The sequence below is a fragment of the Zootoca vivipara genome, chromosome 2 (assembly GCF_963506605.1).
Source record: "Zootoca vivipara chromosome 2, rZooViv1.1, whole genome shotgun sequence".
Taxonomy (NCBI): Eukaryota; Metazoa; Chordata; class Lepidosauria; order Squamata; family Lacertidae; genus Zootoca; species Zootoca vivipara.
The window spans coordinates 5,073,091-5,088,843 of NC_083277.1; the positions used below are offsets into that span (position 1 = coordinate 5,073,091).

General features: G+C 42.1%; 1 protein-coding gene across 1 annotated transcript; it reads right to left on the reverse strand.

Moving 5' to 3' along the window:
* Nucleotides 1–7,463: 7,463 nt before the first annotated feature.
* Nucleotides 7,464–12,711, reverse strand: LOC118077698 (vomeronasal type-2 receptor 26-like). The gene is made up of 3 exons (XM_035101409.2): nucleotides 11,962–12,711; nucleotides 10,047–10,173; nucleotides 7,464–8,362 (listed from the first exon to the last, which is right to left on the reverse strand). The coding sequence occupies exons 1-3, from the start codon at nucleotides 12,709–12,711 to the stop codon at nucleotides 7,464–7,466; spliced, it is 1,776 nt and encodes a 591-aa protein (XP_034957300.2).
* Nucleotides 12,712–15,753: the final 3,042 nt, after the last annotated feature.

A 15,753-nucleotide genomic window follows, 5' to 3' on the forward strand; every position in this document is an offset into this window, starting at 1 on the left:
TACATCTTTGCCAGTTTTATTGGTGTAAGGTGATGGGATTTCACCATTGGGAGGTCCAGACAGCAGCTCCCTCTTCGCCACAGTCCCGGTGATTCCCATGGAACACGAACACGACTCAGGGTCTCAGCAACCTGAGCACGCAATCAGCAGAGATGCCCACGCAGTTTCAGCGGAGATGATAAGGCAGCAGCAGAGAGGCATTTTAAAGTGGTTTATTTACAGCTATATTACAGCATGAAGAGAGAGCGAACGATGCTTTCTCTCTTTCATCAGATCAAATCAAATCAGAACAGAACTAGTACAGAACCAGTACAGAACTGAAAGTAAGAGTCCATAAAAGGATATACCTAGACATGTGACATATATCAGCAGCAACATGCCTAAGTCTTCAGGTGGAACTGAATCTCCTGACATCACTCCCCCATTCTGTGAAACCTTAAGCTCAGCAGTTCCAAACTGTAGCTTTTGCATATAACTGTGCAACTGTTCTTTATTTACAACCTTCGACAACATATCAGCCGGAATTTCATTACCTGGCATGTATGATATTTGGACCAGTCCTTTCTTTATGCATTCCCTTGCACGATGTAATTTTATCTGCAAATATTTGGTCCTCTGCTTGCAACTCTCAGATGCTAGCAAAGCTAAACAGGACTGATTGTCTTGATATACCTGAATAGGACAAGACACATTAACTCCAATATCCTTGAACAGTTGCAACAACCATTCACAATCCATTAAGGAGAGTGAGAGAGCGTTGAGCTCTGCTTCACAGGAACTCTGACAAACGGTTGTCTGTTTCCTGCACATCCAATCAAAAAGACAATGGTTGTATACATAACAAACACCTGAAGTGCTTTTGCTATCTGTGACATCACTACCAAAACTTGCATCTGCAAAGATTTCCAGACCTCCAGTCTTTTGACTTGTGAAACGCAATCTGTAGTGCATGGTTCCTTTTAAGTACCTACAAATGCGTTTCAAAGCACGCCAATCCTGAACAGTAGGATTGTTGGCACGTCTGCTCAGCAAATTACAGCTAACAGCAATGTCAGGTCTTGAAACTCTTGCGATGAAGTTTAACTTACCTAACACACATCTATACAGTGTAGTGTCGGTAAATGGTTCTGCATCATCATCAACTTTATAACCTTGTACCATAGGTGTGTCAACAGGATTTGCGTCAATTAAATTCAGTTGGTTCAGCACATCAGTAATCTTTTGAGTTTGGTGTACCAGAAAAGTACCTTCTTTGTTTCTCTCAACCTGTAGAGAAAGATAATTGGAAACTTCACCTAGGTCTTTCATATTGAAGTGTTCCTTCAACTGCGCAAGTGTACTCTGGTACAACTCTTTGTTCTTCCAGAAGAACAGCAAATCATCAACAAAACAAATACAATACAGTTTTTGCTCCCCCTCTTGTTTGACAAATACACACGGATCAGCGATACCTTGCTTAAATCCTAAGGAAAGCAATGTTTCTGTAAGTTTGGTGTTCCAACACCTGGCACTCTGTTTGAGCCCATACAGTGATTTCTTTAGTTTGCATACCATTCCCTTTGGTACATCCACACCAGCAGGGGGCAGTAAAAATATATCTTCTTGTAAAACCCCGTATAAAAAAGCTGTATCAATATCATGATGGGAGACCTGAAACTTTTGTTCAGACGCAAATTTAAGCATGAGTCTCACCGTCTCGTATTTCACGGTAGGAGCAAAGACTTGGTTAAAGTCCTCCCCCGGTACCTGCGAAAATCTTCTGGCGACCAACCTTGCTTTGTGTCTCATAATCTTTCCATTCTGGTTAGTCTTGGCTTTAAACACCCACTTGCTGTCAACAAGTCTCATTCCCGGGACAACTGGAACTAGCTCCCAGGTTTGATTTCTATCTAAGGAGTCAATTTCAGCCTTCATGGCTTCCAGCCATGGCTGAGCCTGCTTTGGGTTCAATTCCTGAACCTCTTGGAAACTAGCAGGTTCAAAGATTTTTTCAGAGGTATCAAGAACAGCAACAGCTGTCTTTGCATATTCATCAGCATATCTCTTGGGCTGTTTCCCCTTTGTGGCCCTCTCGGACCTTCGAACAGTCCGTTCTTCATCTTTACTTAACTCCTCCTTTTTAGGAGAAAAGTGACCAATGGTGAACAGAGGTTCTTCTAGTTCAGTGTCAGACGCATCTGATGGTCTGATTGAGGCTTTTGCACTTAAATAATCTGCAGTGTCACTATCAGAGGCTGATAGTGCACCTGCGCCTCTTACTGAATCAGAATCAGAACCAGAATCCTGCTCATCATCATCCTCAGCTTGTGCTTCTTCTTCTTCATCATCAACAGGATGAATCTGAAAAATCCCCACATTTCCCCCCCATTTGGGATTGCACTGGACACTCTTGGTGATTCTTACAGTTTGAGTGTTTTTCATCAACACTCTGTACGCTCCATTTTCGTATCCCAAGAATATGCCAGGTTCACCTCGTGTCCCCAGCTTACCACTTTGTGGGGTGTTTACCCACATGTCAGATCCAAAGATCCTCATGTGTTTGATGTAAGGCTGTTTGCCAAACATCTTCTCATAAGGGGTACACTCAATCGCTGAATGCCACCTGCGATTAAGAGTGTATACAAAATTAGATAGTGCTTCGGCCCAATACTGTTCTGGCAAATTGGCATCATGCAGCAAGGTTTTAAGTCCCTGCTGTAAGGTTTGTCCTGCCCTTTCACACAGACCATTTTCCCAAGGACTTCTGGGGCATGCCAGATCGTGTTGAATTCCCTTCTCAGATAGAAAAGCTTCAAATTCGTGAGAAGTGAACTCCCCTCCATTGTCACTGAATAGGCACTTTATCTTTTGGCCCCTGGCATTTTCAAGCCATGCACAGAAACCCTTGAACTTTAAAAAGGCATCTGATTTCTGTTTTAGCACAAACACGTGAACATATCTGGTGTAGGAGTCTATTAGGATCATAAAATACCTAGATCCACTCACAGATGGTGATAGTGGACCTACCAGGTCTGCATGGACCACCTGATAAGGCTGGGTTGCCTTCCTCCCAGACACTTTCCCTTTGGGTGCAACTTTCACCTTATGTTGTGCACAGGAAACACACTTCATATGATACTTGCAGGGTTTAAGCTTCAGGCCCTGCACAACCTTGGGCATCTTGGACACTGCTTGCCAGCCTAAGTGTCCAAAAATGCGATGGTATTCATGAATACAACCTGCATGAAGAGGCCTATTAGTTGTGTTAGCAACATAAGCAACATTTTCATCAGGTTCACCCTCAGACACTTTTACATCATCAAAAGTCATCAAAAACAGTTCATCAACCTTTTCGGCACGTACGTATTCTTCATTGTTCTTAGTGATAATGGCAATGCCATTCCTGAAAGAGATGTGAAAACCCTTTCTGTCCAGCTGTGGAACTGAAAGTAAATTATCCTTTGCTTTTGGCACATAAAGCACATCAGCAATCTCTAGGTTTAGAGATTCTAACACAATTGTCCCAGTTCCTTGAATGTCCAAAGATGATCCACCTGCCTGTAAAATCTTCCCCTTATAGGCTTGAAATGAAACAAAAAGATGTCGGTCTCGGCAGATGTGATGAGTCGCACCAGAATCAACAACAAAGAAGTTATTAGCCTTTGAAGTTGCTGTTATCTTAGCCAGCATAGCTTTACGCTCTCCACTTGGCTGCTTTCCACCGCTGCTACCCCCCTTTCCTTGTTTGCCTTTGAAATTTGCAGCAGCTGTCGGTCTTTGCTTATCTTGCTTCTTTCTGCAGTTTCGCTTTACGTGACCCAAACCTCCGCAACCATAGCACCTGATCGTGAAGGCTCTAGCGTTATCAGCTTGAGATTGGCACGTAGCAGCTGGCTCCTGTGATTTGCAACTGGCGCCCTCAGCTCTCCTCCGATCCCACTCATTTTGCAATACAGCAATTACTCTAGCTGCTGTTAAATCTCTTGTGGGAAGGGCTGCTAACTGGCTAGCAATGGCATCAAAGCTGTGGTCTAAAGAGTCCAGAATCAACACTGCAAACACAGCTTCTGGCAAAACAAAATCACGATTCACCAGTTCCTCCCTCAGCCGCTGCATTTCAAGAATGTGGGCACGTAAATCACCTCCCGGCTGGAGTTTCATGTTGTGCAGAGTCCGAAAAAACAATAGAACTGACCCTGCCTGTTTGCGTTCATGGGCTTCACGTAGTCCCTCCCACATTAGTTTCGCAGACGCTCTGTTAGCAAGGGTAATTAATTCTGTAGCTGAGACACATCCAATAATCAAACCACGAGCTTGTGAATCACATTGAGCCCAAGCATTCGTCACTGGCGTGGGGGGGTTCTCTTCAGTCACATGCCAGAGCTTTGCAAGTCTTAACTTGCCTTCTACATATATTTTCCATGTATGATAATTAGTCCCATCCAGAAGAATTATCTGGTTAGAGCTTCCAAGCATATTCTCCATTTTTCCAGCCACCCGTTACAGGCAATCACTTTGGAAAAATGCCTCCGCTCCAGCTCTATCTCACAGTCAATTAATCACTGGGACAGGTTACGACTGTCTGTTTCAAAGCTTTCTCCGGCAGCAGCCAGCAGCTTGCTGAATAAACATCTTGCTGCCTATCGCTCTCCACACATACCTCTCAATTGCTCCGATGTTTTCAGCACTGATCAGAGCCACATTCGGAACACATACATTCATTTTTATCACTGAAATTCGGCCTAACAAAGATAATTTCAAATTGGTCCATATATCTAGATCTCTTTTAATTCCATTCCATAATTTTTCATAATTATTTTCAAACAAATCTATATTTTTACCAGTCATATTTACTCCCAGGTATTTAGTGAACGCCACTTTAAAACCTTGAAAAGCACATTGAGAAACACTGAAAAGATTATCCTGTAAATGAGGAGCATAGATGGTAATCTTAATTGTAGCATTAAGGCTCTTTAAAGATACAGTTCCCTGAGCCAAACTTTTGATAACAGTTCCATCCGCCTGATGAATTGCTCCTCCTTGTTTCTCAAGGTGAACAAAGAGATTCTTATCTCTGGCTACATGCCAAGTGCAGCCAGAGTCAAAGACAAATGCAGAACGTGGATGCAGACTTGAACATCATGAGATCAAAGCCTTTGGTGCAGCTGGCCCTTGGGGTTCTTTTTTTTAAAATATAATTTTTATTGATTTTATAATAAACAAAAGAAATACAGGGAAATAAACAATCATCATTTCACACCTTCTTCCATCCCCCCCATGAGTCCCCTCCTGCCACAAGAAAGACCCATGCTGAGCAAATAGTCGAAGGTGGTTCATTTTAAGTGGCTGGGTTTCTCCCCTACCCCTCCTCCCCTCCCCAAGGCCCACCCCTGCCACCGGTGGGCCCCAGAGTAGCAGGGGAAGACTGAGCCGGGTGTCCGCCCACCAACATTCCCAACCCTGCTCATATATGTAAAAAGAAAAAAGAAAAAGAAAAAGAAACTAGAACGTAAAATCCCTAACCCCCACCCCACCCCAAAACCCACAAAAAAAAGAAAAGGAAAAAACAAAAAAAGGAAAAAAAATACAACAAAAATTCCCAAATCTTCACATTATCATTATTATGACTTCCTCAGATCTCTTCTTCCTGGTTTTCTTCACTTCTGTAATTTAATATGGCGAATTTTCTACCCCAATTTCAACTCTTATTCTTATAATATTGACTTATTCCTCCTCCTTCTTCATGCTGCCCCCCCACAAGTCCCCTCCTGCCACAAGAGGAACCCGTCAGGTGCAGCACTTCAAAGGTTCCATTTTTGTGTCTGGGCTTCCCTCCCCCCTCCCCCCCAGAGCGCCTTCTGCCACCAGGTGCTTCTGTGGCCCTTGGGGTTCTTGTCCACCTCCCCCTCTGCCATCTTAGGTGCCTCAGAGTATCAGTTACTCTGTAACAGTTTAATCAATGTAAGATGTTTTAGCAACGTGTCACCAACCTGCATTGTAAATTTAATCTGCAATTACATGGTATTTAAGACCAGTTAAATTGGCAAAAATTTATAGAACAAGTAGCAAAAAGTGCTGGAAATGTCAAGAGAAAGATGGTGAATTTTTTCATGCGAAAAGGTGAAAAGATATTGGGAAACGATATATAATGAATTGAAAAAGATGTTTAGATACACCTTTCCCCCCCAAAACCTGAAGCTTTTCTATTGGGTATAATGGGAGGGGAAATTGCTAAAGAAGATCAGAGATTGTTTATGTATGCTACAACCGCGGCAAGAACTTTATTGGCCCAAAAATGGAAATTACGGGACTTACCGACAGTTGAGTGCAATATACAATGTGACACTGATGGAAAATTCAATGCATTTTTTTAAAAACACTTTTTAAAAGGCATTTTCAGAATGGTTCTTATATGTGTGTAGATTCCACCTAGGTTAAAACTTAATGTTCTTTAAACTTTAAACAGAGAGTGCCTTGCGTAGTTTTTATACTTTTCACAGGAGGGAAAAAGAGAACTAATTTAAGTGTAAAATTTTCCAGAATATTTGAGGACATGAATCATGCATCAATTGTGCATCAACTGCTATATAAATGTGCAAAGCAAAATAAGTATTAGACAAACTGATTTGAAAGGTGCAAACCTATTTTAATAACTTGCTAATATCTCCTTGCATATTTTGAAATTACCCAGTATATTTTGGAAATGACTCATGCCTGTTGTGTGTCATCTGCTTTAAAAATGTTTGGCACCTTGTACCACAAGAAGAAGAAGAAGAAGAAGAAGAAGAAGAAGAAGAAGAAGAAGAAGAAGAAGAAGGGAGGAGTAGTAGTAGTTTGGATTTGATATCCCACTTTATCACTACCCGAAGGAGTCTCAAAGCGGCTAACAATCTCCTTTCCCCTCCTCCCCCACAACAGACACCCTGTGAGGTGGGTGGGGCTGAGAAACTTCAGAGAAGTGTGACTAGCCCAAGGTCACCCAGCAGCTGCATGTGGAGGATCGGAGACGTGAACCCGGTTCCCCAGATTACGAATCTACCGCTCTTAACCACTACACCACACTGGCTCTCTTGGCACCAAAATTCAAGGTGACTCTCTTGATATGCACAGCAGGAAATAAAGAAATGCCAATGGAATATGTTTCTTTTTATTTTGAAAAATGATGCACAAGCAATTTATTTGTAATACTAAGGCATTTTAATTTTCTTAATGAGCAGCATTCATTATTACTGAATTGCGATAATGGATTCTTATTACGTAGGAAAAATATACCAGCAGTCCTGAGAAAAGAATTCATAAATAAGGTTTAGCAGGAGAAAAATGAACAGTGGTAATATGATTCAAATGATAATTTTGTGTTCTGATTTCCAACAGAATAGCTTCTAAGGATCTACATTCCCTTCTCATGTGTCCTCACTTTATTGCTACCATGTTGGCTATCCATTGCAAAAAACAAAAACATATTATAGGAATCAGGTGCCACATTAAGTCTTTGTTGTCAAGTGCTCCTTTGTATTCAGACTTGGCCTGAGTACAATAATGTAGCACTTGGGAAGGAAGATGCAGCCCAGAAGCCCAGCACTGGAGGCCAACATAGAGAAGATCTGCACGGCCACCATGTACTTCCCCTTGGTGCTCAGGTAAGTGGGAACAAAGGACACCCAAACACTACAGAAGACCAGCATGCTGAAGGTGATCAGCTTGGCTTCATTGAAGGACCCAGGCAGCTTCCTGGCTAGGAAAGCCACCATGAAGCAGATGGCAGCCAGGAAGCCCATGTAGCCAAGGACTGTGTAAAACATGTCAACAGATCCTTCATTGCATTGCAGGATGATCTCTCCAGCCTGGGAGTGCATGTCAGAGTCTGAGAATGGAGGAGAGGTACCCAGCCAGATGACACAGATGAGAATTTGGATACCGGAACAGGAAATGACAATGGAATTAGCCAGACTCTTTCCCAGCCATCTCTTCACCCTGTTTCCTGGCTTAGTGGCCAGGAAAGCCAGCACAACGGTAATAGTTTTTGCCAACAAAGAAGAGACAGCAACTGAGAAGATGATGCCAAAGGCCGTCTGCCTGAGAAGGCAGGTCACTTTCCTTGGCCGGCCTATAAACAGAAAGGAGGACAAAAAGGAAAGGAGGAGGGAGACAAGGAGGATGTAGGAAAGGTCCCTGTTGTTGGCTTTGACTATGGGAGTGTCAAGATATTTAATGAATATTCCTAAAACAAGGCCTGTGATTAAGGACAAGAACAGGGCAGTGGAAGCCAAGAGGGTCCCCAGATATTCATCATAGGACAGGAAGGTGATAATCTTGGGGATGCATTGATCTCTGTCTTTTTTAGGATGTTGATCTTCTGGACATTTGGTGCAGTGATCTGCATCTGGAAAAAGAAGAGCATCTGCATGAACATATTCCTGCAAACTAGCAAAAAAAAGAAGGTCAATTTTGAATCCAGCCACCCCTACAAATGGAAACAGTGATGGGACTTGCAGTGTCTGCTAATCAACACAGAGTTGGTCCTTTCTGTGTAGGTCCAAAGTGCAGATATCCCCCTTATTCACTTCCCAAGGAAGAGCTTGGAGTGTTCTAGAACAGGCGCCCCAAACTAAGGCCCGGGTGCCGGATGCGGCCCAATCGCCTTCTAAATTTGGCCCGCAGACGGTCCGGGAATCGGTATGTTCTTACATGAGTAGAATGTGTCCCTTTATTTAAAATGCATCTCTGGGTTATTTGTGGGGCCTGCCTGCTGTTCTTACATGAGTAGAATGTGTCCCTTTATTTAAAATGCATCTCTGGGTTCATGGGCGTACCCAGTGAGCCCCCCCCCCCGCAATTTTTTTTAAAAATGGTTATAAAGTGATGAAACGAGGAGGCTAATATTTTTCCCCCTGCAACAAGGCACGCACTCCTCCTCGCTTCTTTCCCCCCACCCTCTCATTCACTCCTTATCTTTAAATCTGATCTTAATCTTTTCAGCTTTTAACTGCTAGCCTGTCCTGAGCAGTCAAAGCCCCCCCTCCACCTTGCTTTGATTTCTAGCCTCCCTTAGACTATATATAATTTTCTTAATTTTTTTGTTTCACTCACCTTTTCCGTGCTGAAATGTCACAACCTGAACGACCATGGCTCTCCCCCCCCCCTAGTTTTGATCCTGGGTACCCACTGTCTGGGTTATTTGTGGGGCATAGGAATTCATTCATATGTTTTTTTTTCAAAATATAGTCCGGCCCCCCACAAGGTCGGAGAGACAGTGGACCGGCCCCCTGCTGAAAAAGTTTGCTGACCCCTGTTCTAGAAGCTCCAAGTTGTTAATTGCAGCTACATCTGATCTCACCCCAACACCAGGTGTTCTCAGATGGGTGTAATTTACATTTAAAAAATTCCTTGGAGGAGCATGGACTGGAACTCCGGTCTTCCCAGTACAAACCAAACACCCTAGCTACTTTGCCACACTGACTGGTTCAAGTGAGCCTACCAGATGCAACACTTTGCAACACTGCCTAATTCTTACAAACCCAAGCCTGTCTCAGTAGTACCTGGAAAGCTTTATTAAGATTATGTACATTACTATTGAACCTTTATTAAATTCAACCAGAAGATTATACAGTGGAACCTCGGTTTATGAATTTTCGGTTTACGAACGCCACAGACCCATCTGGAACAGATTAATTCACTTTCCATTACTTTCAATGGGAAAGTTTGCTTCAGTTTATGAACGCTTCAGTTTATGAACAGACTTCCGGAAGTTGAGTGCTTCAGGTTGAGTGCTCCGTGGACCCGTCTGGAACGGATTAATCCGCTTTCCATTACTTTCAATGGGAAAGTTCGCTTTAGTTTATGAACGCTTCAGTTTAAGTACTCCGTGGACCGCCTGGAACAGATTAATCCACTTTCCATTACTTTCAATGGGAAAGTTCGCTTCAGTTTATGAACGCTTCAGTTTATGAACAGACTTCTGAAACCAATTGTGTTCATAAAGCGAGGTACCACTGTACTTGAATACTCATCAACAAAGGACATATTTCATTGTTCATTTTGTGGCATCTTCCTCTGAAGTCTCCTACCTTCCTGAGTGGAGATCATCCCTTCTGCACATGGAGCACATGCATGGCAGCAAATGGGTTTCCCTTCCTGAACCTTCTTGGCATATCCAGGGCGACAGCTTTTAGTACACCTGGCATGAGGAAGGGTCTGACCAAAAAGAGAGAAAGCATCAATGAAGGGCTGTTACCAAGTAACTTCTGGGCCAGTGTACAGTCTCGGTCTATGTGGAATAGACACAGCTTTGGTGTAGATGCTGTTGTTGACCCATGGGACAAAACAGAGGGTCATAGTCCTTGGGGCACAGTTGGGGCAGAAAGAGATAATCAAGTAGAGAGAATTACATGGCTTTGGGTTTGGGAGTCAGAGCTGTCTTCTTTTATTACAAAGGTCTAGTAAACACAGTACAAAATCTACAGTCATGGAAACTGTTTACAAATATCAAAACGAACAGAGAAATCAAATAAGCTGAAACAGAAAGGTACCGTATTTTTCGCTCCATAAGACGGATCTGACCAAAAGACGCACCTAATTTTTAGAGGAGGAAAGTGGGAAAGCCCTAGGGTTTTTTTTTTGGGGGGGGGGATCAGCTCACAGTTGTGCAGCTTCTTTTGCAAATGGGAAAAGCCCCGTTTTGGGGGGATCAGCTCACAGTTGTGCAGCTTCTTTTGCAAAGGGGGAAAAGCTCCATTTTTGAGGATGAGCTCAAAGTTGTTGAGCTTACCTTGCAAAGGGAAAAACAAACCCTGTTTTTATGGGGTTCAACTCACAGTTCTGCAGCTTCTTTAGGAAAGGGAAGGGAGCCATTTCTACAGTTTCCAGACAGATAATCTAATCAGCCAGTCACATGTTGCTGGGAAAACACAACAATGGAGGCCTGGGCAAGGGGGTGGGAAGGGAAGGGAGCTAGCACCTCTTATCTACCTCCCTGATCTCTTGCAACCAGCTGCTGAGAGGGTTCCTTTCAACACCATCTTTCCCTCTTGTTAGCCTTTAGCTCTTTCTTTTCTTTTTTCTTTTTAAAAAAGCACAATCTGCTTTTTTGCCCCTGGGCAATTCAGCTCCCGGGACAATGCATTCGCTCCATAAAACACACATTTTCATAATTCTTGTTTTAACTTTCCTCCATTCATCTCCTCCCCCCGTATAGTGTTAGCCCAAAAATACAATGCAATGAATGAGTTTTCCAAACCTGGTTGAACATCCTGGACCACGCGAGAGCCTCTTGGTCGATGGTGAATTTTGTGCCTGAGGATCCCTGTCTGCTTATGCTCCCAAATTTCACTGCACCAAAGGATTTTTTGGGAAATGGCACCCAGTTCACAACATCAGATTCGACTGTCAACTGCCCATTCTCATCCAAATACACTCCTTCCATAGAAGTATTGTAAAATTGGGAATTTGCTAGGAAAGGGTGAAGCTAGAACAGGAAAGAATGCATGCACATTAGAAAAGAAGAAAACCATCTAGATAACTTGGCCTAATCTCAGACTGACACTGTGTGTGTGTGTGTGTGTGTGTGTGTGTGTGTGTGTTTGGGCTTTGTGTGTGTGTGTTTGGACAACGGATCTGTGGCCCATTATTTCTGCTTCAGCCTTTTGGGACAGATTAAAGCCATGAGATCCATAAACTTCATTCCACACCCTTGGAAGAATTCTGCAAGCACCAGCTAGCTATTTGTCAAAGTAAGGTAGCTAGAAGTTTTGTGTAGACATTAGCTTCCTTGGCTAGTAATAGCAGGAAGCCTTGCTGAGGAATCAGGTGGTAAAGCGGAGGTAGATTGTCTTCTCAGCAGCTAAATTAGGATGTGGGTAACAATCTACAGTAAATGGAGGCAAAGTAAAGTCAGTGTTGAGGCAAACCTGAGTTCACCTGAGAATGGAATTCATGGCACTGATTCCTGTTCAGCAAAGATATCTGAGAGGGAAACAGGAATACCTGCCAGGACTGTATCCTTTGATATTTCAGCCTCTTTTTACCCTTCGCCACCACCTGATTGGATGTGGAGGAAAGCGCAGCCCTTAAGGCCCGTGCCAGAGCAAGGACAAGGTTGTAAATACTATAGTTATCCAGAGACAGGGTTTTCTCAATCACTTCGTCAGGCAGGGACTCCAGAGTGTCATCTTCCCTGCACCTTTCCCTTCCTTTCACAGACAATATGTGCTTTGAATATGAACATTTAAAGGATTTCTCTGCAAACTGCCACATAGGACTGAGAAATGTTTCATAGTCATCATAGTTTGGCCTGCTTTTAATTTGAGTCAAGAAAGAAAAAAAACCATGAATGTGCGGGGGAGAAAGAATATCATAAGACAAGTTCAGGGTGAGGTCCCACAAAGCTGTTGTGATCCAGATTTTCCCCAAAATGGGATTTACATACTTTTCAACTATTAATGGTAAAATAGATATTGAACTATAGAAGTAACGATTCTCCCCATAGTAGACCAATACATTGACTTTGTTCCACATGAAGAATGTTTTAGAAGGTGACAGTATTTCTGTATCTTGTACTTGGGTGCTAAGTGAGAAGGCAGCACAAATTGTGTTCCTGGTTAGCAGAGGCCTCAAGGTCCTCATGAATCTATCTCCATTCTCAGTGTCTGGAGCAACGAGACCAATCCAAGTCCAGTTGAAGTGCAGGAGGAGTTGGACTATCCCCAGATACTGATGCTCTTCTTTGGGGACCATTCGGTAGACAAAAGGGAACTGAGTTTTGTCCATAAGAGCATCAGAAACAAAACCATAACTGACCTAGTAAAGAACAGAAGAGATTTGAAAACGCTGGCAGCATTAAGAGAAATTCAACAGTGTAAATAAGTTTCAGTGGATGTAATAATGGAATACTGAATGGTTCAATTTATGCAAAACATGCAGGAATTTATGGAATGCAAAATACACCATGAAAAGAGAAGAATAGAAGGTCACTGATGTTTTAAGGATGTTTAAATGAGTATTCAAAATGGTAAAATATGAGGGAACAGAAGAAATGGCTGTTGTCACCCCAACAAAATCCCATTTCTTTGATATGGGAAACAGAAGGAAGACACAGTTTCATGAGGGCTGAGGGAGCTTTACTCCAGGGAGCTTAACAACACCCCATATTTACGTAGTTGTTTGCTTTCAAGAAAAGGTGACAGTCCTTGAAATGTGCTGTGTTTGCTTTACGTTATGTTACGCAATTTTTTTACTGCTTTTATAACATGTTTCGTGTAGCATGTTTATTTAATTGTATATAATCCCATCATTATTTCCCCCCCGTTAATGTGTCACATTTTTTTTAAGGAAAAGCTCTCAAAAAATTACAATGAACATTTTAAGCTCACATTATACCTATAATAGCCATCAGTTCTTCTATATAAAACTAGTTGCCACAAACGCTTGTTGTTGTTGTTTAGTCGTTTAGGCATGTCTGCCTCTTCGTGACCCCATGGACCAGAGCACGCCAGGCACTCCTGTCTTCCACTGCCTCCCACAGTTTGGTCAAACTCATGTTCGTAGCTTCGTGAACACTGTCCAACCATCTCGTCCTCTGTCGTCCCCTTCTCCTTGTGCCGTCCATCTTTCCCAACATCAGGGTCTTTTCCAGGGAGTCTTCTCTTCTCATGAGGTGGCCAAAGTATTGTAGCCTCAGCTTCAAGATCTGCCCTACAGATGTCTAAATAGGTATCTACACTAGATTGCTGAGGTATTTGTAGAAGAAGAAAATTGCCCGTTGCTTGTCCATCATAAAAGATATGCCTTATACTCATAAACTCATATCTGGAAGATGAAATCCTCCTCCTGATACCATCAGCTCACTTTTCTTAAGATTTATCCCAAATAAATGTACATAGTGTACTACTAATCTTTGAAGAATAAATATAGTTTGACAACAACACATTTCATTTTGGGTTTACAATGGCACAATTCAAAATCCTAACTTTTTCTTGCCTTATTTAAATGTTCCATTTTTTAATATTAGAATTCATTTCATCCACTAGATGACACTGCATTGAGCTTCTGTGGAGGTAGACAAATCCTTCCGCCATTCACTATCAAGATCTGATTACTGTGCTTTGAATATGAACATTTAAATGCTTTCCACAGAGCCACAAAAGTGTGGTTCTGCATTTTTATACTGCATCCCCTGTATTTCATCAACACTAGATACAATGCTAGTGAATCACAGAATCGTCAAATCGGAAGGGACCACAAGGGCCATCCAGTCCAACCTCCTGAAATGCTGCTTATGTGAAAAGAAATCTTATGTGGCTAGAGTCCTGATTAAGACTGAAAGCATATAATAAGAATAGATCATTTCAGGGTGTGTGGCCAGACAGGAATACTTAGAACAAAGCTCCCACTCCTGGGTGCCAAAATTTGTGAAGACGTTTAAGAATTGCTCTCCTCACCTTCAGAGATGATTGGTTGTTTGTTTGTTGTTTTTAAATCTAAGCAGAACACAAATACTAGCTGTGAAAGAAGCAGAAGCAAAACATAAGGAAGGGGAAATTATAAAAGTCAGTTCATATGGGGAGAAGCCACCTTTTTAAAAGATAAGATTTTTTTCTTACTTTTTAAATTCTATTTTTTATTGAAAATATTTCAGCTGAACCAAGAAAAATGAGGAAAGAAAGGTTCATAAACAAACAAGGGAGAAACTATTATTCTATACATACTTATATAATACAGTGGTATATAAATGATGCCTGTTGTGTTTTTTCCATGTATGTATGGAAGTGAGAGCTGGACCATAAAGAAGGTTTGCTCCACAAACTGCGGGAGGCAGTGGAAGACAGGAGTGCCTGGCGTGCTCTGGTCCATGGGGTCACAAAGAGTTGGACATGACTAAACGACTAAACAACAACAACAACAACAATATAAATGATGGTTCTAATATATATACAATTGTTTATAACATGCTATATTATTTATGAATGCTTTCCAAACATCATAATATATGTCCATAAACATAAGTTGTATAATGTCCAGATCAAGGGGAAATAATAGTACCACTGTATTCTGCCTTGGTCAGACCACACCTGGAATACTGTGTCCAGTTCTGGGCACCACAATTTAGGAAGCATTTTGGCAAGCTAGAACGTGGGCAGAAGAGTCCAACTAGGATGATCAAGGCTCTATGTTTAGCCTGGAAAAGAGAAGACTGAGAGTAGATATGGTAGCTCTCTTCAAATATCTTAAGGGCCACATGGAAGAGGGAACATGTTTGTTTTCTCCTGCTCTGGAGGGTAGGACTTGAACCAATGGCTTCAAGTTGCAGGAAAGGAGATTCCAATAGGACATACGGAAAAACTTTTTGACTGTAAGCGCTGTTTGACAGTGGAACAGTCTCCATCAGGACGTTGTGGCTTCTCCTTCCTCGAAGGAATTTAGGCAGAGGTTGGATGGCCATCTGTCATGGATGCATTAGCTGAGATTCCTGCATTGCAGCGGGTTGGACTAGATGGCCCTTGGGTTTCTTTCAATATTCTATCATTCTATGATTCTAAGACTTGCCATACCTTCTATCCTTTGATTAAAGGGGGCCATAGAGAGGGGGCTATAGGGGGCCATAGAGAGACCCTTCTATACCATTAAAGCTAAGTGCTCCAGTTATTTTTCATAAACCTAATTATCTTTCATGAGTAAAGGTAGCATATAAATATGTCAATAATAAGGAGGACAGATTAGGAATGTAAATCTCAAGTCTTGACTTTACTGTAAATTGCTCTTACTTTTACAGTTTTATCT